Here is a 25,343-nt window from a genome sequence, read left to right as displayed (position 1 = left end):
CTGTTACTTAATATGTAAAGTTGAGGATTATTATACCTTCAAGGAATAAAATTATTTTCCAAATATGAAATAATTTTCTCTGGACTGGTGAGTTTCCCTCAAACATTTTCATCAAACTCAAATGATTTCCAATGATTTCCTGGGTTCCTCTTCGTCTCTTACATCTTTTCAGTTCCATTTAAAAGCATATTCTATTAAAAGAACATTTTGTGAGAAAATGATATATTTTTAGCATCTTTTGTATACTTAAGTTTCTGGAGTATTGTTTAATAGTTTGTTTTTTTTAATTGGCTTAAATCTCCAAATTGAAGATCAAATATAATAGCAGACTTTTTGTCACGTTATGCATTTTGAGGAATCCATTTTTAAAAATCTAATCTTCCGGGCTGGGGATGTGGCTCAAGCAGTAGCGTGCTCACCTGGCATGCGTGTGGCCCGGGTTAGATCCTCAAAGATGTTGTATCCGCCGAAAACTAAAAATAAATATTAAAAAAAAATTCTCTCTCTCTCTCTCTCTCTCTCTCTTTAAAAAAAAAAAAAATTTTAACTTCCAGGCTTCTAAACACAAGAATTTTGTAAAATAAATTCTCAAGTCAAAGAATCTCCTTGTTTAAGTTTAACGAGAGCTCTCAGTAGTTTTGATTTTAGATGTTCTCTTTCTCTTAAGTAATTTTGTTATTGTGTGTGTGTGTGTGTGTGTGTATGTATTTCACATTAAATCTAGGCTTTGAAATTATTTATATTAACATTTCTAATATTCACTTATGATTTGAAGAAATAAGTCTACCACAACTTATTTTTCATTTTCTATTCCTAGTCTTGTGGGTTTTTTCCTCCACTAGTTGTTGGCTTTCTTATTTATCTTTATTTTTATTTTATTTTAAATAACATTTTACTATCATTCAATTTTATTATAACCTTTCTTCTTTGGATTTTATTCCTAACTTCTTGCTATGATTACTAAGGTTAAACTTTCATGTTTTCAAATGTTTACATTTCTAAGTACTACTTTACTTTTCATAGGTGTTTTTCTGTGCTATTTTTAGTTTTGAAATTGTGGTAAAATACATGTTACATAAAAATTATTATCTAAGTCACTTTAAGTTTAGTTATAATTATTTTTCATGATTTTACAGCATGTATTTTCACTTTCTCTTTCACCTAAGAATGACTTAGGGTTTTAATTTTTTTTTTGGTCTAATATTTGTGTTTGTGATTATACATTAAAAAAATAAGTAAATTTTTCTGGGTGTGTGATCCACACCTGAAATTTCAGATACTAAAGAGGTGAGACAGGAGGATCACAAGTTCAACACCAGCATGGGCAACTTAGACCCTATCTTAAAATAAAAAATAAAAAGGTCTGGGAATGTAACTCAGTGATAGAGCACTTGCCTGGCATGCATGAGGCTCTGGGTTCCATCCCCGGTACCTCAAAAAAAGAAAAAAAATAATATTGATAAAACTATAAAGAACAGCTAGCACTTCCCCTTTAAGAGCTTTATGTCCTGAGCAGTTCTCTAGGAACAACTATTTTAACTCTTTCAGAGATTCCCACAAATATTAATCTTCATTAATATTAATAATATTAACTGTCACTTTGCAAAACAAAGGATGAAGAGCAAACCTTTTACACCTGCCCCATCACTTCTACACTCTGTGCCCCAATGAATTACATATTTCTAAGTAGACATTCAATTGTTATATTCTGTTAGTATGTGCATCTATTTTTCACAGGATAACCAATTTAGGATTCTAGGATTAAATCTCATTTGTGCAATATTGGGTTCTTCTTTGCTATTATTATGTACATGTCACTACTAATGTTCAAAAAGTTCTAAAATTATTCCCAAAGTTTTAATTATATGGTCAAAATGCACGTTACATCTATCATTCTTGATCCATCTGAATTGCTCTCTGTGTTTCTCAAAAGTAATTGTCATTCTCAAAGATAATTCCTCTGATATCTTGATACTTCCCTTTGCTTTTTCCAGCTTCAAATGTCCTGTTTTTTAAATTCCATTTCCTTGGTTTCCACATTAGTTCAATGGATCAAGCCCTCTAGGCTTCTTGAGCAAGGACAGATGGTATTTGGAGAAGGTTAAATATTCTGCATAATTTTTAATTATTGGTTGGACATTTTTGGAGTTTGAATTAAATATTTCTGCAATAATTATGGATTTGTTAACTTATTTTTGTCATTTCTGCCAATGTTTGATACATATACACACACAGACAGTGTTGAAATTTTTTTGTATCATGTATGTAGCCTTTTATCCCTATTGGTACATTTCACTTCTCCCATTCTGCTTTAATATTTTAAAAATCAGTTTTTGAGTATCACTTTTAATTCCTCTGTTTTTAACCTTCTGTATATTTTTATGTATGTTGATGATGAAGAGTATCTAGATGAATTTTCAAATACAATATAAAAATTTTCCTTATTAATAGGTTTAACCCATTTCTTCATTAATGCTGGTAGAGGTATATTTACTTCTACCATGTTATTTTTGTTTTCTATTCCCATAGAGTTTTTTTTCAACCGCCTCTCTTTTTTTTAACCTTGTCTTCTACTCAGTTCTTAAAATTTCTCCTTGTAAGTTTTTTCTTATTTCTTAAGTATTTAATACATTTAAATTTCTATTTCTATTTTTATCCTAAAATTTAAGTGTTTTTGAAATCTTAATTTTTTAATTTCCAATTTTACTGCCTATTATTTCACATTAGACTATTTTAATTCATAACCACATCTGCTTAATGCATAAACTTGTTTTTGACAATATTTCTAGATAGTTACATACATTTATCCTAAAATTCTTCTAAATTATTCTTATCTGGATTTCCTAAACTGCTGATAATAAAAATTTATGGGCATAAGAGGTTATGAATTGTCTTTTAAGATATATGTCAAGGATCTGTCACATTTTCTATTTTAGGCTCCCATGCAAATGGTTCAATTAATTAGAATCCTCAGATCATGAAATGATAACATAGAACATATCACTTATTTTATTTATATGTTTATTATTTCTCCTTTATCTTTAGTTCCTCCCCACTCCAATCTTAATTATTTACTCTAATATACTTACTTATATTCTTAAAATTCTATGTGTAGACCTTTCTCTAAAATATATCCTCTGCAGTGGAATTGCTGGGTCACCATCAGATACATGTAAAGTTTGACTAGCTATTGCCAAATTGCTCACAATAATAGTTACAAAGTCCCCAGGAGAGACTCAGAGGTCTCACATTCCAGCAGCTCCAATAGCACTGCATCATCACATCTCAACATTTAGCATCATCCAATTAATCAATTATCTTGATAATCCATTGGGCTTTAAAGTGATTTGTCATTATTGCTTGAGTTTGCATTTATCATTTTACTCATTTGCTTCACCATCCCCTCATTACCTATTAGTGATTTGAACCTTCTCTTTTGAGAACTGCCTGTTTCTATTGGTTTATCATATTTAAGGATACCTTGCTTATTCTAGATATTAGACTATTTTGCATTTGGGTATTAAAATGTATTCTGCTTTTTATGAATCTGATGACATTTTGTTAAAAAACGACAGGTGACTTTTGTTAAAAAATATTTCAAATATTTAAAATATTATAGAAAAAGTATATAAACCACCATGTACTATCACTCAAGTAAAACATTTATAAACTTATGCCAAACTTATTTTCTACATTCAGCTATCAAATTAAGCTTCCCTTTTAGATTATTATAGATGTATCAGTCCTTCTTTAAACACTTTATTATTTTTTTCTAAAATAAATGGGTTTTTTAAACCTATTACCTCAATTCCATTATTCCATCCAAAAACAGAATAGTACTTCCTGAAAAATCAAGTTTTAAACTCTCTAACTATAATTTTTAAGTATATTTTAAAGTTATTGTAACAGAGAAATAATGTATCTAAGCATAACAGGATAGAAATAAGATCCATAGATTCTATTGGTTAATGTGTCTCTTAGTTCTATTTAAAATTAAAAGGATCCTCTTTCTTTTTTCTTTTGTTTTCTTGAAATATGTTTATTAGGAAACTGTAATTTTTCCTGCAGATTTTTCTAGAGGCTGGATTTTTCTGATTGCATCTGCCAGTTATCATTTAACACTTTTCTCTGTCTCTTACATTTCCTGTACTCTGGTAGTTAGATTTAGGTGCTTTACCATATTGGAGTTCATTTTTGTGGAGGAAGTCAAGAAAACTTCATAGATATCATCATATATTTTTCACAGAACAGACTTTCTTATTGTGATGTTGGCAGCCATTGCCAATAATTGCTTAGATACATTATTTCTCTAGCCACTGTCTCATAGTCTTGGCACTATTTAAATTTTTGGTCAAATAATACTTTGCTGTGGATTGCATCCTGTGTATGGCAGATGTCTAGCAAGATCTCTGACTTCTTGTTAAACGTCAGTAGCACAGGTCCCCTCCCCATTTGCTGCAGCTCAAAATGTCTCCAAACATTGCGAAATAGCTACTAGAGGGCAAAATACATTAGCTAACAAATGAAGCATGATAGAGTTTTGTAAACTCTAGAATAATAATTCTCAACAAAGGGGAATTTGAGATACTTTTGAGCACATTATCTAAATGATATTATTTTATCTAAAAATTAATAATCATTCCCTAAAATTTACTTGTCAACCATGTTCTAAACTTAGCTCAGAGATTTTATTTATTTTTCTCCTACACAGGATCTGGGTCTGAAGGGCGTGTGTGTGTGTATGTTTGTGTGTGTGTTTAGAAGCTAAGCCTCAGCCTAGCTACTAAAGCCCAGGTCTTTACCATTCCTTCTCAAATGTTCTTAATTCCTGAAGGTATAACATCATCTCCCCCTATGATCAGGAACCCCAGGATATCTCTTCCTATAGGGAAGAATTAGGAAAACTAACTGAGGTGAGTCCTAACTTATTACAGGAGAGGGTGATAGGTGACAGCTACATGGCTCAGGAATCCTTGGCAAAGTAGTCTGTTCTACCATAATATGATGCAGCTGTTCAGTGTGGATATATTTTCTTCATTAGCATTTGAAAGAGTTAGTTCTTGGAAACTAACCTAAGAGCTCTCATCTCCTTGACTATTATAGGGGGACAGATGGCAGTCATAAACAGATATGACTAAGTCTTTTTTAAAAACTTTTTTTTTAGTCATACATGACAGTAGAATGCATTTTGAAATATAATACATACATGGAATGTACATACATTCATGTGTATGTATGGATACTACATGACTAAGTCTTAATAAATAAAATTGTTTTCATTAAAAAATATGGTTGTGTGAAGTTGTCTCTTCCGGATTTTTAGATATTTCTTAATGGCAAATGCTCTGATCACTCCCTGGGATGGGCTGGTAAAAATCAATCATTCCTTTTCTACTTTTTAGAAATTAAATGATTACTCTGTGATGCATACTGTAGTAGCTGCATTATTATAAATTACAAATGGCACATCTGGCTCTGCTTTGAGTATTAGAGAACTCCACACTTGGCTCAGCAATGTTAGGTGGTCCTTTGGATGGCAAGTTTATTACTAGTACTATTTCATCTTTGTGCTATCTGCTGTAAATTTCAAAACTTCAGAGATAAGGTTTCCAGAGGTATCTATATTTGAACATGAAAATGGAGCAATGGTGTGGGCTAACAGGATAATTTCTCCGTAAGTGACAGTAGTAGTGTTATTGGATGGCTAAAATGATAGTGCTTAAATATGTAAGACACATGACACATAGAGAGTGTCATGTGACACAAAGAGAGTGTTGCATGCCTTTTGCAATCCTATTTCAAAGTAATGACAAAAAACGTCCCTAGGAAGCTTGTGGATTATTCCTTCTGTGACTAGAAAGGGCTCAAGGATCTTTCTTAAGTGTAACAAGATTAGAATAAATAAATGTCTGTGGGGATCATGGAAGCAGGGTATCATGTGTCAACGGCCTGTGGATCATAAGTTGAAACTTTTTATGAGGTCAAGCTATAAATTGATACTGAATTTAAAGGCCATGTAAGTGGTGCAAGTGAGGCATGAGTCTACAAAAGCCAAACAGGGACTGAAATTAGACTTGAACCAATAGAAAAATAACAGGTGCCAGAAATATCAGGGCAGGTGTTTTTCAGAAACCACATGAGCTGAAAAAAGGGTTGCTGTAAAAAAAGGGTTTTCCCCCTGATATCTGTGGCCTTAGATGTTGTTAAGAAATGTGCACTTCAAGGTTCATGACTGGCACAGATATTCATGTAGGCGTTATATCTACTACAAACATGCCAGTTTCGTAAGGAACTTTGAAAAGCTAATATTGCCTGTACCAGTAAGACAATGAGAATGAGATTTCTAACTAATAAATGATTTAACAGCATTCCCTGAAATGTTTTAGGGAGAAAAATTCTGAGTTATGAATTTTAGAGAATTTGACTTTATGCCACTATAAAGAAAGGATAGAAGCATTACAGAATACAGATTGGAGACATCAACGTATATGAGGAAAAAAAATAAGAAATTGATATAAGGCAGTAATGGTGAGAATGAATATGATAAATTATAAAGAAGAATTATAAAATTTTAAATTAAAAATATTTTATTAACAATTATAAATTGTAGGTTTGGTTTCAGTAGCTAAATGAATGGTTGGGCTGGTCATTGAAATAGGAGAAAAAGAAAAAAGAGAAAGTAAGTTGTAGCAATAAATCATGGCATTTTGAGGGTTTCTGTGATATTTTTATTATAAAACATTCAGTATACAATTATATATATGGACTTGAATTTCCAAAGATCTTTTTTGGAAGAAGAAATGGAGTTTAGATTGAACAAAATATTGATGGTATGCATCATGCAGTCAACAGGAATTGGAGCTACCTAGGAAGCACAAAAGGAGACATGTCCATGACACAGCTTGACAGTTTCATCAAAATTGATCCCCAAATTTATTAGATGCTTCAGAAATTGCTTTTCTTCCTCTTAAACAGATTAAATTGCTTCATCCTGACAACTCCCCCATCCCAAATGAAGTTATCCAATTGCACCTAAAGGACAAAATTGTGGGTAACTACACCACAGATACAAATGGCATTGCACAATTTTCCTTGGACACATCTAAGCTTACATACCCAAACATCACTTTGAAAGTAAGTTATCCAAAGGCAAGTAGAGAAAAACAAACAAGCAAAAGTATATTGGCTAACTAAGGTTTACATTTATGCTACATTTTATTTTTGGAATAGAAATGGGGGGGGGGGAATCATGTTAGTTTGAATTTAGAGTGCTACAAAATGGTTAACTATTAAAGAAATAGTCTCTATAAAATAGATAACTATTTTACAAATCCTGAGAAAGTGCAGGCTAGCCTACACATTAAAGTATATAGAGGAAAATTAGCTGAAAATAAGCCACACTTCACTTTTATTGTTGAACTAGAAAGAGAATTGCATTTCTATAGAGGAAAATACTTGTAAAATCTTGTAATCTATTATCATGGATAATGTAAAGAATTTCTCTGCACACATTCAAGAGAGAAGCAACCTAGTATCTTAAATGATTTAGTAATGACTAAATGTCAAATTTTCCTAGATATTTTTAAAGGACCTCACAGACTTGTGTGTTTGGTAATTGACTATTGTTAGATTAATCTCCTTGCACTATTTGATAAAAAGTTTTTTTCACTTTTCAGAAAATTCCATTATGTTATTATTTTCAACATCAACTTATGTATGCATTCATATGTTCTTCATATAATATTGAAAGATACAGTGTATACATACTTGTAAAAACATCACTTTAGTACAGAGCATAGTAAAACAGTGTAATATTACTGAAACAGGATTTAAATAATAAATCATAAAAACAATATAGTGGTGATTCTAGAGTATAACTGGAAAGTTGGATTAGGGAATTCAGTCAGACTTAATGAAGAATGGGCCTGAAATTTTCCTTTAGAGATAGAGCACCATGATGAAAAACCATTTTAGCAATATTCTTTCACTTATCCTTTCTTTTTACCTTAAAATAACTAAATTTGATTTTTTGCCTAGGCAACCTACAAGGACAATGAAAATTGCAATGCACGGGGGTGGGTGTTGCCTCGTTACCCACAAGCAGAGTACTTTGTGACCCGATTCTACTCCAGGACTAATAGCTTCCTAAAGATTGTCCCAGAGATGGAAGAACTGAAGTGCAACCAGCAGAAGAAGGTGACAGTGCACTACCTTCTCAACACGGAAGACCTTGAAGACAAAATCTATACAGTAAACTTCAATTATTTGGTATGAACTGAAACATTCTGCCCAAACTAGAATTGCTTCTTGACTTCTTGACTTCTTTGAACCTAATGTAAATCCTTTGGCCTGAATATCATGAAAAAGGTCAAAGTAAACATAGAAGAAAAAATTTAACACAACTGAAGTTTTAAAGCTCCCATTTTAAATTAAATAAATAAATAAATAAATAAAGAGGAACCAGACAGAGGATGTTACCCTAACCTTGATTCACTCCATCATCCTTGCCACTCTTCTTCATAGTTGCCCATTTTTTAAAATACTATCTCTCACTCACATTTTTCTTTCCTTCAGCATTTCCACAAACATTAAAGTATTTTGGACCAGTAAGTCTGGATGCCAAATTATCAGAATGGACACTATATAACTCCACACTAACCCTTAGCTAAGCTGGTGCAGGTGGAGGTACTGGTTGTGGAGAATAGGTCCTAGCAGGGCAGGGTGGGAACTCAGAGAAGTGACTCTACCAACCAGTACAGAAATTCTTCAACATTTCAACAGCAATATTGCCATATGGCTGTGCGAGGAATGTCAAAGAACCTTGGGTGAGAAGCTGAGCCTCTTAACTAGTCTGTACAATAACACTGAAATATCTCCCTGACTTTTGCGTCTCTCTTCCCTGCTGCCACGCCCTGCCCATCTCAGTATCCAATAGCTCCCACTCCAGAGGGAGCCCATTTTTAGGTCTGTGGGCAAATTGGTTTATTTCTCATTAGTTTCCCTCTTGAAACAGCTGAAGATCAACCCTTTCCTGCTCTGATAAATCTTTTATGATTACCTCTCCTGATTTCCATTTAAAATAGGAAGTTTGCCTTTCCCTTCCTTCCTTCCTTCCTCCCTTCCACCCACCCACCCTCCCTCCCTTCTTCCCTCCCTCCCTCCCTCCCTCCCTTCCTTCCTTCCTTCCTTCCTTCTTTCCTTCCTTCCTTCCTTCCTTTCTCCCTCCCTAAGTCTAAAAATCTAAAGTGATTGTTTTCCTTTTGGGTTATTTCAATCTTCTAATAGAAATACATTCTATAGCTTCCTGTCTCTATTAAAACAGCCAGCCAGCCCTTCTCTTTTGCCTCCTGTAGGGCCTCGCACTAGCCAGCTGCATTCTGCCCTTTGGCCTTCTCTACTGCTGACTCATGAGCCTGTTGTTTTTAATGACAAGCCACATCTATCTCAGGAGCCTCTCTCAACTTTTTCCCATTTGTTGTTCATAACCTTCATCTTTCCCTTTTGCTGCCACTGCACCTGCACCACCTGTACCCCCTTTTTCTAGTTGATTCTTCCCATCATTTCTCACTCAGGTGAAGTGAACTTTCCTATTCTCACTGGTAATTCAAGTCTTACTATGTACACTTTCACAGTACATTATTGTTATCTATAGTCACTCTGCTGTCCAAAAGCACACTGGAATTATCACCCCTAACTATAACATTGTATTCATTGATTAACCTCTTGTCATCCCTTCCTCCTTCTTACTCACCCAACCTCTGGCCACCACCATTCTACTCTCAACTTCTATGAGATCAACATTTTTAGATTCCACCTGAGTGGTATCACACAATACTGGTCTTTCTGCGCCCAGCTTAATTCATTCAATGATCTCCATTTCCTTCCATGTAGCAATAACATGAAAGTCTCTTGATAATGCCTCTGTGAACTGTGTTCCATTAAAATAAATAAATTTAAGTATAATTCAGGAATTACAAATATGAATGAAGAGTTTTTCATTTGATCATAGGAACTGATTTGGAATATGTAACACTAAATTGTTTTATAGGAAATTTAACCATGAATCTTAAATTCTCTTGAAGATTGTTAATAGGATTGTATGCTCATATACTTGTATCCTGAGTTCACTGGTAAACATTTGCAGTTATGTTGTTCAGACAAGGAAAACAGAAAAATTGTGTAAGTTTATAATTAAGTGAAGTTTGGTTTCTACTTTATAAACTTTGTCATAATATTTTTTCTCCTAGGTTATTGCAAGAGGTGTAATTGTTCTTCATGGGCAACAGAAAATTGAGAAGAAAGATGCTTGTGAGACCTCTAATTTGAGCATGGGATTTTATGCAAATAGAACATTTTAGTTGGGGCATATTTTATATATATATATATATATATATATATATATATTTTCAAGTCACAGCTTTCACATTTTAGGCCTTCTAACCCCAAATCACCCTTGGAGACCATGTAATACATAAAAATAGACAAAATATCAAAGAAAAATGATCAATTAATAAGTATTTATAAAGCTAACTATATTTAAAACATCATATATGGGAGAGAGCAATTGTTCCTTCTCTTTCTCTTCCAGGAAATACAGTAAAGTATTTGTACACTCAAACAAGAAGGAATAAACAATGAAAAAAAATAAAATTTTAGAGTTTGAGGTAATCAGAAATGTCCAACTAGTCCTTCCAGAGCAATTTATGAACTCCTTCTAAAAAGATTCCATAAATTAAATGTGTTAGATTGGGGGAGTCTTATTCAGAGGCAGTGGGTGGGATGTCTAGGAACATTTCTGCAAGATGACAGTCGACTGTTTTACCAAGACACTTCTTCAGTTTAAGCTTTTCTTTCCCCAGCTATGAAGGGCGTATTTTCCATTCCTATAGATGTTAGTGCCCAGCTAGCTCCTTCTGCAGTTATGCTGGTCTATAGTTTGCATCCTGAAGGAGAAATGATTGCTGACACCACCCGATTCCAAATTGAGAAATGCTTCAAAAATGAGGTGAGGAAAAAAGAGCAAAAGACTCTTTTTCAGATTTGTTCAACTTATTGGAAAACTAAAATGAATTTGAAGTGCATTGGGCTTATAACCCATTTACTCTGAGTTTAAAATGAAATAAAAGCTAGAATGGTAGTTAATATGTTAGACAATCAAAAAGTATCAGGATTAGGCATTCACTTTGGATGTCATTCCTATCCTTCTAAGTTATTGGTGTCATTAGAAGAGTAAATCAGAGAACCCTTCCAACTTGTATGTTTGAAAATTAAAAATAGTCTGAAAGGTGATTCTTCCCAAGTGGTTTGCAATACCTTAACCCCCCCCCCTTTTTGTTTTGTTTTTATTTTCAGGTCAACTTAAAATTTTCTAAAGAAAAAAGTTCACCAGGATCTACTATCAGTCTTCAAATCTCAGCTGCTTCAAATTCTCTTTGTGCTCTTTGGGCTATAGATCAAAGTGTATTGCTACTGGGGAATTATGGTCAGCTCTCAGCACAAAGCGTGAGTGAAATTACCTCTATTTATTACCAACTATATAGGGTTATGTTTTTACCTTTAGATATAAATGAGAAACCTTAAATAAACTACGGCACAAAGGAATTTTCTGGAATCCAAGGAAAAAATATTTCAGTTTAGAAATCAGGTCAAATGGACTTTATTTACTAATTATACATATTCTCTCATGCTAAAAGTTAGCTCTACCGCTTTTAAAAATGAATTAAAAAAATTTTAAATATTATTTTTATCTTTTTAAAAATATATAATATATATGTATATATACTTCTGTATGTATGTATGGACATTCTTGTACTATTACTATTATATCTTTATTATAATTTTTGCTATCTGGTAGTGCTAATTTTCTAGTCTTAAAAATTATGTTCACTGCTATGATTTATTGGTTCTTTTATATGAATTTTAAGATCAAATTCTTATTCTCTGCTTAGAAAATGAACTGTTGCAAATTCTTAAAATAATTGCATTGAATATATATGTTTACTTAAGGAGAAGTAACTTCCATATGATCTTGAGATTCCCATCTCTAAATATGCCTTATCTTTTCATTTAATAAATATTGTTCAATCCAGCTTTAAAATATATATATAATATATATACATAACATATATATATATATATATATATATATATATATATATATATATATAAAATATAATATTTGCTGAATGTCTGCTGTTTGACACATACTATATTGAGTGTCTGGTATATGTTATATAATTTTATTCTCAAACAGAATTTATATAATATCCCCATTTTGACAAATGAATAATTTTAGGCTCAGGGAGATTTAACAAATTAACCAAGGGCATTATCTGACAATGTATTTTAATGAGCCATCAAAGAATATTGAGACTTCCCTTTATCTGGAAGTTATTAAAATCCAATTGAGTTTCACCTATTTTTGTTGATTTTATTTCAAAATGATTAAGCCAACCATTATTTAAGTGACTAAATATCATTTCAGTCTTTATAGCTCTTCTTCCCGGGTAACTATATGTTACTCATAAGAAAAAGAATTTTAAAAATTGCTTTCTTAAAAAATATATAATTGATTCTCTTCTATCACTCAGGTATATAATCAGTTAAATTACAGGGAACTATATGGCTATTATTTCAAAAGTTTGAACTTAGAAGATGGCCCAGTAGTGCCATGTCTGAAAAACGAACAAATCCTACATAAAGGAATTTATTATGAGCCTGCGTTGGCTGACTTTGGAAGAGATGCTTATGATCTTGTGAAGGTAAGATGACTAGCATTAAAATGTTGACTGCATGTGACAATATATAAATAAGTAGAATAAAAATAATAAATGTCCATTGTGTGAATTTTTAGTCCAAGAATTATCAATCTAATCTATAATTAGTATTAATATCTGAGAAACTAATATTTCAAAAATATATTTATAAAAGAACTTATCATTATACATTTGTTATAAATGATAATATTACATGATATAATATTATAAATAATTGATAATGTCATAATATTGCTAAAAGAAAACTAATATCTCAGAGAATTATGTTTTATTGACACAGTGTTGTATGCATTTTATGCTGAGTCTCTAATATAAATACCCAAATATGTTGCTCCTACATCTGTGCCCCAAATTCAAATTCTTATGTTAAGTTATATACATTTTTGAAGTATTTACAAGTGAGATATTTTCCCTAGTCTAAGAAATATGTCAAATTCAAAACAGTGACAATATAGTGAAGTAGGAGATGAACTGGGGTCTGGCTAGTTTTTTAGTTTGTTTTCTGTCCTCTCTTATTTAAAGATTTTCCTCATTATCTGTTAATTAGGAAAACAAGACAAAGGTCATTAAATCTAAGAACCTAGGGTAATGGAAAACATAGACCTTAGAAAATAGCTCTCTCTAAATATATGACCAGTAGAGATGCAGAAATAAATAAGAGAAAGAAAGAAAAACATCATCAGTTTGAAAAAACTGATCAAAATGAGAGTCTGTACTGTCATATGATATAAAATTGATTTTTATCTTGAAAGGCAATAGGATTAAAAGTCTTCACCAACTCTCATCACCGGAAACCAGTGCTATGTGAGGATCTCAAACATCCAGGCTATGCTGATGAAAATTATTCAAGTGAGTTGTGATATAATGTAAAAGAGAGATGACAGCTTAACAGTCTTGTAATTCATCTAAACTGATCTAGGGCAAGGGGAGAGGATGTTGTTTTGTTCTGTCTTGTTTTATAATTAATTCAATAATTAATTCATAGCAAATGCTAGAAATATAGTGAGAATAAGGTAGGCAGATCTTTATATTCAAAGAGTTTAGACTGAATTTTGGATCATGATAATATATAAATGGCATAATTTCAGATGAACATAAGGGCCCTGATAGCTAATATTTATTGAATGGTTGCTATGTACCAAGCAATATTTTAAGCATTTTACATATATCAACCAATTTGCTCATCACAGGCTATAGATTAGAAACTGTTATCTCCAATTTGGTAGAGAGAAAATGAAGCAGAGCGAGGAGAAGTAGTTTACCCAATGCCACAGAGAATAAGTGATAGAGATGGGAGTGTGGTCCAGGCATTCTGGTCCCAAGTCATATTATATTATCATTATGTTGGACTCTTTTGAAAAAGTACTGTAAAGAAAATATAAGGGAAGAGAGCAGACCATGAGGATGCTGTTTTAAGTAAGGTAGTCAGCAAAACTCTCTATTAAGAGATAACCTTTGATCAGAAACCTGAAAATTTTCAAGTTCTATATAAAGAAATATCTGCAAATTTTAAATATGAAGACATGATAAAAAAGGAAAACAAGAAAAATACATAAAAATCTTATACAAAATTTTGCTAATAATTAGGAAAAATGATTAAAAGAACATCAAGAAATCAGTTCACATACATGCTAATAGCAAAAAGAAGAGAAAGAAAAGTCAGATAGCAATAACTGTACAAATGAACAAAATAGGAACACCCCACACACTACAGGAGGGAACCATAAGTCAGCACAGCCATATGTGGGTGAAAATCCTTAAACCAATATGCGTCTACCTTCTAACACAGCCATACACTTCTCAGCATATATACCAAAGGATTTTATTCAAATTCACAAGAAGCAAGAATGTTATGGGATATCTAGCCCATTGTTGTGTGTGCTGCCATAGAATGGAGACAACCCAAGGGGCTTTTACTAAAATGATGGATTAAAATCATGTGATAACTACATGCTATGGAATATTTTATAGCATTAAGAAACAGGATGAAGGCTGGGAGCAGTGGCCACGCCTGTAATCCCAGGGGCTCCTGAGGCAGAGGCAGAAGGATCCAGAGTTCAAAGCCAGCCTCACAATTTAGCAAGGCGCTAAGCAGCTCAGTGACACCCTGTCTCTAATAAAATACAAAACAGGGCTGGGGATGTGCCTCAGTGGTCTAGTGCCCCTGAGTTCAATCCCCAGTACTCTCTCTGCAAAAAGGAAAAAAAGAAACAGCAGGGATGTGTTTTAAGACCAATTTTTATGTGGGGAAAAGTAAGAAACATAGTAACATCCAAATTATACTATCATTTGCCTTAGTGAAAAATAGATAAATATTTTTCAAAAATTTTCTATTTGTCAAGTATATATACATATCCAGTATATACATAAAATAACTAGAGTATTAGTGGAGGGAAGAGTTCCTCAGGAAAAAGACAGGGATGATGTTTAGATATTTATATATCATATGTACTAATAATATATTATTTTATGTTTACTTTCCAAGAAGTAGAAATATGGGCTAAAATTTGCAAATAGAAATAGACACAGATCATAGTCAGCATTCAAGATTATCTAGGTACATCTAAAATAAAGAATCAGGAGACTGTCTAGATGAAAGGCATTTTAAATTTAATATGTACACATGAAACCTCCCATAGAATATGTTCTCATGACTAAGAATTATAAACTTCTGAGCAATATGTATACTTTGAAAGACTATGAAAGTGAACAACAAAAAGAAAGCTATCTTTAAAGCTAAATGGACCATTGAATAATAAGGAAAAGATATTAAAATGAATATTATATTGTTAAGGCATTTAAAAAGATGAAGTGAGCATTGGTGGTAAAAGTCAAAGGAATTTTGGTTTTGTTTTTTGTCTTTTAATTATTTAGTAGGATAAAGTATTTCCATACTAGTTGTGTAGCATATGTTTAAATACAATATAACAAAATATCAATGATTGATGTTTTCAGGGGTGAATTATTTGACTTTTTAATAAGCATTTGTAAAATTTTCACAGGTTTTTTTACCGAATATAAGATATACCTAGAAATGGAATTTTAAAGCTTTGTCAAAGATTTTTGTGAGAATTGGATGAGTTTTTTAATTAGTTCTAATCAGTTATAAATGACAGCAAATAGAGCACAACTCTTCATTTCTCTGGTTGTACACAATGTAGATTTGTACCACATGTGCAGTCATTACCTGTACCTAGGGGTAATCATGTTCATCTCACTCCACCATCTTTCCTACCCTTATGCCCAGTTCCCTTCCCTCTCTCCCCTTGGCCCAATCAAAATTCCTCCATTCTCCCCACCCCCACCCCCATTATGGATCAGCACCCACTTATCAGAGAGAACATTTGGCCTTTGTTTTTTGGGGATTGGCTTACTTCATTTAGCATGATATTCTACAGCTCCATCCATTTACCTGCAAATGCCATAATTTTCTTTTAATGCTGAGTAATATTCCATTGTGTATATATACCATAGTTTCTTTATCCATTCATCTATTGAAGGGTATCTATGTTGGTTCCACAGTTTAGCCATTGTGAATTTTGCAGCTATAAACTGAAGTGGCTATGTCCCTATGGTATGCTGTTTTTAAGTCCTTTGGGTATAGACTGAGGAGTGGGATAGTTGGGTCAAATGGCAGTTCCATTCCAAGTTTTCTAAAGATTCACAATACTGCTTTCCAGACTGGTTGTACAAATTTACAGTCCCACCAGCAATGTATGAGTGTGCCTTGTCATATAGGAAAAGTGCTTTCAATCCTGAGACATAGCAGTACTTCTGTAAGTGATGACTGCTATTATTATTAAATACTGCCCACAAAATATAATCCCATGTATTATGATATGAAGTTTGAGATATGAAATAACTAATAATTTGCTGCCTTCCTCCAAATATGTTGTATTTTATTCTATTAAGACTTGTAAATTTATAAATAACAATTTTGTGTATTTATGGGGAACAATTGGATGTTTCAGTACAAGCATGGATTGTGAAATGATCAAATCAGGTTAATTAACATACCTTTTGCCTTAAGTATTTATAATTTCTTTATGGTAAGAACATTTAACATCTTCTCCTTTACCTGGTGCTGAAGAACTACTATCAGAATCATATTCTGATCGTGCTCTTGGTGGATCTTATACTGAAACACTGAGGAAATCATTTCCTGAAACATGGGTTTGGAGTCTTATTACAACTGAGTGAGTTTTTAAATTATTATTATTTTTTTCTTCATTTAATTTTTTTTGGTCTGAGTGAAAATATCCATTGTCCTTCACAAAATGAGCGTGCCCTAAAGAGTAAAAATTAAGGGAGTGTGTCAAAATTCTGCCAAACCTGTGATAGGTTTCCACTAAATTCTCTTTTCTTCCTTTTACTTTCTCATTTCTTTCATTTATTTACTTATTTTTCTTACTCTGTTACTTTTTGTCATTTACTTTTATAAGAACTTGACTCTGTTGGAAAGAAAGTTTTATATAAAATAGTCTGGAATTTTGGTTTTTGTTGTGTAACATGGTGAACATGACACTCATCAAGTACACATGGATATAAGGGAAACAGGAGAAAGAAGAGGAACTAAAATGCTAAGGAATCAAAAAGGGCAACAAAGAAGAAATAATGAAAAGGAGGAAGAAAGGGACGAAGGGAGGTTGAGAAAAATGAATTTCTAAACAGCACCCAAAAAATTAAAGTACAAGGCTAGTGTACACATTTTAAACTTGAAAACCACTTATGTGACTCATATTTCTATGCTTATCATTAAAAGTAGACTAAACTAATCCTTAAATTATATATTCTGTGTAAATTAAATGAGTCCTTAATTACATGTATCCCGCTCACCCAACATTTCTAAATGCTTGAGTGTTTGAGACCATTCATGGTGTCCACTAATAACAAAGATAAAAATATACTCAGATAAAACCATCCTAGTATTTTATAAGAAAGTGAGAGATTTGTGTCTATGTCAAGTATTTTAGTAGTTTTTTTAATTTGGTAGGAATTGTAAGCAAAAATATACCCTCAAAAATATGTAGAGTTAAAAGGATGAGATCACAAATCTTAAAAAACAGAGTAGAAGCAAAGATAACAGTACTACAATAGGAGCATCTAATGCTCAGAACACAAATACCTGATTTTGAGCTTCTTTATAGATAATGTGTAACATGAAGCAAACAGAGTAAGAATAGAATAAAAAGAAGATTTGCTTACTGTAGTTTAGTAGCATTGAACTGTCAAAGGAAAGTCCATAAACATTTGAGTGGATGGGATAAAGTGATTATATGGTGACAGCTCCTCTCTTCAGTGTTATCTGAATCTCCTCTTTTAGCTCCACAGGAATAGCCAACCTTGGTCTGACGGTTCCCGACACCATTACACAGTGGAAGGCCAGTGGATTCTGCATGAATGACAAAGCTGGATTTGGCATCTCTCCAACCATCTCCCTGACAGCTTTTCAGCCCTTCTTTGTTTCCCTCACTTTACCCTATTCAGTGGTTCAAGGAGAAGCATTCACTCTAAAAGCCAATGTGTTCAACTATCTGAACAAAAGTGTTCAGGTACTAACTTAAGACTTCTTAGTTATATATATATATATATATATATATATATCTATCTTAGTAATAATATGCCTTTCCCGGTATGTCCTCCCTACATTTGAGCATATTAAATAGCTTTACCAACATTTTAGTGTGGAGTTTAGAAATACAAATTACCATACCTGGGTGACTGTGTGAAAATAAAATAATTTAAGACAAGGTTTATGAAGTAAGTCATCTGTTTGTGAGAGGAAGATGGATGGGAAGATTAAATGAGGAGATATGTGGCACCTCTATTTCTTCAACATATTCAAGAATTTTACACACAAGTCCCTCTGAAACAGAAGGATTTACAAAATTAGTAAGCTGGATATTATTAAATTGGAATTTCAATTGCTTGCCTTTCACCTTTGGATTACCTGAGGATATACAGAATATATGAGATTGTAGTAGCTTTGTGGACTTTTGACATCTGGAAGGTGGCTTCAAAACCAAATAGCAATTTCATATTAGAAAAAAGACATTTAAACCTGGGTTCATGTCTTAGTTTTAATAGATTCTAGTTCTGTTGCTTTGAACAAAGTACAACCTTTTTTAGTCTCAGATTAGGAATGTGTAAAATTATGTTAATAATAGCTATTTCACTGCGTTTTTATGAGCATTGAATGAAATAATATTAATAGTCTTGCACAAAACAATGCCGATAGGCATTGGATTTATCTTCCTCACCCTAGTCAGAATGGCAGTCATCAAAAATACAAGTAATAACAAATGCTGGAGAGGACATGGGAAAAAAAGGAACACTTTTACACTATTGGTGGGAATGTAAATTAGTACAACAACTGTGAAAATCAGTATAGAGGTTCCTCAAAAGACTAGGCATGGAAGCACCATATGACCCAGCTATACCACTCCTTGGAATTTATCCTGAAGAATTAAAGTCATCATACTACAGTGATACATGAATGCCCATGTTTACAGCAGCACAATTCACAATAGGTAAACTATGGAACCAACCTAGGTGTCCATCAACAAGTGAATGGATAAAGAAAATGTGTTACATATATACAACAGACATAATAAAATTATGTCATTTGGATGGAATTTGAGACCATTTTGTCACTCCTTTATTGATATCCATTTATTGGGTCAAAGTCACCAAACAATAGGTACAGCATGATGTATTCAGAATGCCAAGTAATATAAATAATCAACATACTTTTACTTTAACTGATACTATTTACTGAAAAGAATAAAGGGGGTTGTATGTATTGTTCAGTAGTAGAGTACTTGTCTGACACGTGCAAACCCCTTGGTTCAATCCTTGGGAAAAATAAAGATAAAATTGGAAAATAAATCATAAATATCTATTTAGTTTATCAGGATGCAGTATTGAGTAATAGTCATCTTTAGAAAAAAATAAGAGCATTTTTTATAATCAAGAAAGTTTCTATTTGCTTTTCTGTGAGACTGAATTGGAATATACTGTTCTAGATATTCTATATATGCTATGTTATGAAACCAAGATTCATAAGAGCTTATGTTAATTTATGTGATCAAAACATCAACTTATTTTGCTGCAGATCTCTAAAGAAATGTCTTGTTTAGTCACTAGTGCATTGATTGCTTTTTTCAAAATAATTAGTCAGAAAGTGCCAAAGGTCAAATTATAATAATTATGTAATGAGATTTTGAAGGTTTCCCCATGGTTTGGAAACCATTCTTCCCACAGCAGAATGTGAAATGGGAGAAATTTAACTTCTCAGGCATGTATGACTATATTATGTTTACATATGGAAAAGACTAAATCTTTTTCTATATTTTTTGCCAATGTGTCCTTCACAGATAAATACTGTACTAAAAGCATCTAGTTTTTACCAAGCCAGATTTCTCTCAACCAAGGATGAAAATGATTATATCAATAGCAATGAAAAAAAGTCCTTTACTTGGCTGGTTACCCCACATAAGCTCGGTAAGATTTTATGTAAGACATACTTTTATATAAGATATGCTTTTATATTCTTTTATAATGCTCCTAAGGGTTTGTTATACTATTTCTCTACTATAACAAATTTACCCATTTCATAGTACCACCATCCATTCTCCTATTCCTACTACAGCGCTCTCTCTCTCTCTCTCTCTCTCTCTCTCTCTCTCTCTATATATATATATATATATATATATATATATACACACTTAGTTGTATTTGAACACAATATCTTTATTTTATTTATTTATTTTTATGTGGTATCAAACCCAGCACCTCACACGTGTTAGGCAAGTACTGTACCACTGAGCCATAACCCCAGCTCCTACAATACTCTTCTATCACCTAAATCCAATATATCTGGGGATAGGAGTAGGGAGTTGAATCAGTTTCTGACTTTAAAATTTCCTGTTTTCTATGCAATTCTCAATTTAAAGTTCTGTACAATTTCAATTACTTTTACAATTTGCCTCAACTTAGATCCCAAAATGATCACTGCTTCCTTGAATCTTCATTCAAATGACTCTGCCATTCACATTTCTTGCCATTTCAGGTACAATCAATATCACCATTACAACTAAAACCCTGCAGAGGAGTAGCTATGCCAACAGGTCATCCATGGGTCAGGATATTGGTTGGAAGGATACATTAATCAAACCACTGCTGGTAGAGGTATGATCTTAATGGAAAACTGTGGTCCTTCATGTTTATTGCAGCACTGTTTGTAATAGCTAAGATGTGGAATCAACCTAGGTGCTCCTCAAAAGGGGAATGGATAAAGAAAATGTGGTTTATATCCACAATGGAGAATTATTCAGTCATAAAGAAAAATGGAATCATTTCATTTGAAGAAAAATAGGTGTAATTGGAGGAGAACATGTTATGTGAAATAAGCCAGATATAGAAAGACAAGTACTATATACTCTTTCTTATATGAAAAAGTTAAAAATGTTGATTTGAAAGTAGTGATTACTAGAGATTGGGAAACACAAGGAATAAAGATGAGGATAGAAAAAGGGAGGTTATATTTGCTCACAGTGTATATCACATTTATGCATGGAAATGTCACACCGAACCTCATAATTATGTGCAATCAATGTGTGGTAATTAAAAAAAAAAAGAAAGAAAGAAACTTAACGGGCTTTGAGGAGAAGCCTACTTGTATTTCAACATTTTTTCTTCATAAATAGATATTAAGTAGATGTTTCAAAATTCATAGAAACAGGTTTTATTCACTTATATAACAATACAGCACAATATTTTAATAAAATATTTGGGACAAAAGGCCAGAGATAGCCATTTATTCCACTCCGTAAAGAGAACATTTGCAAACAATGTTTATTATTCTTGAAATTGAGCAACAGAATTTTGGAGATTGAAGGATTTTTGAGAAAATTCTTGCCTTCAGTTTTTGTAACACTCAGCTTCTTTCATAGCATGCAAAATAAAATTTTCATTTCAGAATTATCTTGGACTTAAAAATTCATATATTCATTACCTGTTACAAATTTTTCAGAATGGTTTATTTATATATTATTAATAATTTACAAATGTTCTGAAATTACTTGAAACATGAAATTAAGTATAACTACCCTCTCTTCTTTCAACAATTAGCCCGAAGGTATTAAAAAGGAGGTGACACAAGGCTCACTTATTTGCACAAATGGTAAGTAGATATCTTTACACAGGCTTTCTGACATGGCAATGTTGAATGACACCTCCATTTGTCTTTGGGGATTATTCTTTTTTATCTCTAATATGTGGCTACTGGGAAAAATTAAGTTACTTTCAAAAATAAAAGTTTAACATCCTATGTATCAAGGTAATTGTAAAACTTTTAGGTCTTCCTTATTTCCTACACCATAAATCAAAAACCAGAGCATCCTAATTTTATTTAATTCTTAATTCTACTCCTGAATTTCTTTCCATCTAACCCTGATTCTTTCATCAAAATACTCATGATTACAAATGTTCTGTCCAAAGACCACCAACAGGGTAGAATGATCTCTAACTACTTCAAATACATAGCTTCTAGGACCTTCTCTTGTCAACCTATCTCGGAGCCAAATTATGGTAAGTCTTTTTTTCTAACTACTACATCACCAGAGATTCATTACTTACCCAGAGGTTTGACTCATATCTATTGTCTACATATCTTTCCATTTCACCAAATTCAACAACTAGCTTGCCGTATAAATAACAGAGTACAACAAATATTTTTCTATTATCTAACTTATTTTTCAGTGGCTGCTATTTTTTTGTTTCCTTATTTGTTTGAATGTTAAAAATGCAAAATTCTTCTAATCAGAGAAGCCAAAAGTCTCATTTTATTTTCTAATATCTTATCACCTCAAGGAGTATACTCAGGTAGTAGAGCACTGTAGCACCTGTGTAGAAATTATATTGACCCTGAATTCAAAAAGCCTGGATCCAAGCTAGATGTTCTCTTAATTTTTTTTTTCTGATTGCTTTATAGTTAGGAATAAGCAATAAGAAGATATTAAGTAATTTATTAATAACATATAAATTATAATATAAAACTCCTGGTTTTTAAAACAAATGAGAGTTCTGAGTTAATTGATGAACTTTTGTGTTTCTTAGGATCCACAGTATCCCAAACAATAACATTCACTTCACCAGAAAATCTTGTGAAAGATTCACTGAGAGTTTATTGGTCTGTTCTTGGTAAGTCTGAAATACTATGAGATGAGGAAATTATACATAGGTTTAGAAGAGGAAGAAAAAGCATTCCTATTTTTGCCCTGGTTCTATTTGTTAGCTTGTCATCTATTTGGGTTCCATATCTATCCTTCTGATTTTATGATTGATATTGATATATCTGACTAGATATTCAACTACACTCAGAAATCAATTGTCAGAAACTCTAAAACATCTTCATTTTTCTGGCTCTTACCTTTCCCTTTTTTAACTGAGATAGAGTCTAGCAATATTGCCCAGGGTTGGCAATCCTCTTGCCTCAGCCTTCTGAATAGCTGAGATTACAGATTGGTGCCACCAAACCCCAGCCTCTTTCCTTTTTATAAAGGTCATTGTAACTCTGGTACATACAATTTAGTCTCTCTATTGATCTTTCCATCTGGTGTCTCAATTAAAGACCACCACAGTAAAGAATAGTTCTGATGTGCTCTCATAAACTAGTGATTTTCAGAACATATCATGTAGGGCTAGTAAACATTGGTATTTCACTCCTTTTGATTGGAATTATAATACTGAGGCCAAAGCAAATAACATTCCACACAAAGGTAGTGGTTCTTGCAGGCCAATGATCGCGGGCAGACAAAGCCTTTTATTTCACTCTGCAGGCTCTATAAACATAGTCATCTTCAAATAAATGCAAGATCTTGAGGCTAATCAATAACAACTAATAAATACTTTTGGACATATGCCCAAGGTAGTTTTAAAATGGAGATCTGAGGGATTCAGTGGAAGGGCTCTGCACTCCATGTGGCATTATGGTTAATCCTCTTGTTGTCAAAGAAAAAGGGTGGTCTAGAAAAGTGCTCATGAGCAAAACAAGTCAAATCAAGAACATCCTCCAGCCTCCAACATCAAAACCCAAAACATGGGGGCTTAGCTGAGCTTACACTTTAGGCAAATCACTCTCATCCTTAAAACTATGCCCTAACAATAGATTGAAAGCATAATTATATTCATGGCAATCACCCCAAAGCATTCCATGAACTTATTTGTAAATAGTTTAATTTATTAAAATGGTGTTGAATTTACTTTGCTAGTATTTTGTTGAAGATTTTTGGGTTTATGTTCAGCAAAGTTACTGACCTACAGTTTTCTCTTCTTGAGTAAATGCTGGCCACTAAAACAAGTCTGGGAATGTACTATCCTCTTTAATGTCTTGAAAGAATTTAAGAAAAATTGGTTTAATTATTCTTTAAATATTTAATTGAATTCACTGTTTAGCCATTTGGTCCTGAGCTTTTATTTGTTTGGAGACTTTTTTATTTGTCAATCTTATTACAATTATTGTTCATATTTTCTATTTCTTCATGATTCAATCTTGGCAAGTTGTTAATTTCTTCTAGGTCATTTAATTCATTGGCATATAATTATTCAAAATAGTTTTTATGGATTCTATATATTGCTGAGGGCCATTGCTAAGTAAGAATGACGCATGGCATGACCCAGGTCATTTGCAGTGTCATTGCATGTAAGGTGACCTTGCTCAAGGATCAGGGCGGATCCGGGTTTAGGGCTGATCAGGGGTTTAGGGCATTCCCGGTTTAGGACAATCCGGGTTTAGGGCGGTTCCAGGTTTAAGGTGTACCCTGCTGGGAATAGGGCGTATCCTGCTGCCTCAGGTGCCCTGCTCCTTGAGTTCCCCTTGAGTTCTCGTTGAGTTCTCCTGGGATTCAGAGAGTATTTGGGATTTTGCCCAGAACGTGATTGGGGCCTGGAACGTGGATTTCCCGAGAACGTGTGTAGAGTGCTGGTGACAGTTCGAGAATAAAGAGTTGCTGTTTGAATCTACAAGGCTGTGTGGTGATTTTGTGCCCAGCCAGACTGCAGCAATATATCTCTGTGACATCCATTCTAGTGTCTTCTTTTTTGCTTTAAAATCTCTCTGATCTTATTTATTTGAGCCTTCTCTCTTTTTACTCAGTCTAGGTAAGGATTTGTCAATTTTTATTTATCCTTTCAAACAACCTGCTGCAAGTTTTTTCTATAATTGTTTTTTAAGTCTTTATTTCGGTTCTGATAATTTATTTTCTGCTTTCTGTTGGACTTAGTTCTCTTTGTAGTCCCTTCAGGTGTAAAGTTAGTCTGTTTATTTGACATCTTTTATTTTTCTTAATGTAGGCATTTATTGTTATAAACTTTCCTCTTCAGCTACTTTACTATATCCATAAGTTTCTTGTGGTATGTTTCCATTTCTCTTTTTCTCAAGATTTTTTGTTTTCTTTTGATTTCTTCTTTGACTCATTAGTTGCTCATAAGTGTGTATTTAATTTCCACAGATTTGTGCCTTTTGTAATTTTCCTTCTGTTGTTGATTTCTAGTTTCATATGATTT

At 32.8% G+C, this 25,343-nt stretch overlaps 1 protein-coding gene across 1 annotated transcript in view; it reads left to right on the top strand.

Moving 5' to 3' along the window:
- Positions 1–25,343, top strand: part of LOC114079384 (ovostatin-like) — a 60,810-nt gene that overhangs the window by 26,060 nt on the left and 9,407 nt on the right. Inside the window, exons 11-23 of the mRNA XM_027920626.2 lie at positions 6,976–7,134; positions 8,038–8,250; positions 10,248–10,308; positions 10,860–11,005; positions 11,353–11,502; positions 12,591–12,761; positions 13,529–13,625; positions 16,831–16,972; positions 18,100–18,328; positions 20,153–20,279; positions 20,848–20,966; positions 21,909–21,960; positions 22,896–22,979. Of these exons, the coding sequence (XP_027776427.2) occupies positions 6,976–7,134; positions 8,038–8,250; positions 10,248–10,308; positions 10,860–11,005; positions 11,353–11,502; positions 12,591–12,761; positions 13,529–13,625; positions 16,831–16,972; positions 18,100–18,328; positions 20,153–20,279; positions 20,848–20,966; positions 21,909–21,960; positions 22,896–22,979 (1,750 nt within the window). The remainder of the gene's footprint in view (positions 1–6,975; positions 7,135–8,037; positions 8,251–10,247; positions 10,309–10,859; positions 11,006–11,352; positions 11,503–12,590; positions 12,762–13,528; positions 13,626–16,830; positions 16,973–18,099; positions 18,329–20,152; positions 20,280–20,847; positions 20,967–21,908; positions 21,961–22,895; positions 22,980–25,343) is intronic.

This window comes from Marmota flaviventris, chromosome 3 (genome assembly GCF_047511675.1).
Source record: "Marmota flaviventris isolate mMarFla1 chromosome 3, mMarFla1.hap1, whole genome shotgun sequence".
Taxonomy (NCBI): domain Eukaryota; kingdom Metazoa; phylum Chordata; class Mammalia; order Rodentia; family Sciuridae; genus Marmota; species Marmota flaviventris.
The sequence above is the reverse complement of the archived record's forward strand: the minus strand, read 5'-3'. Positions and strand labels throughout refer to the sequence as shown.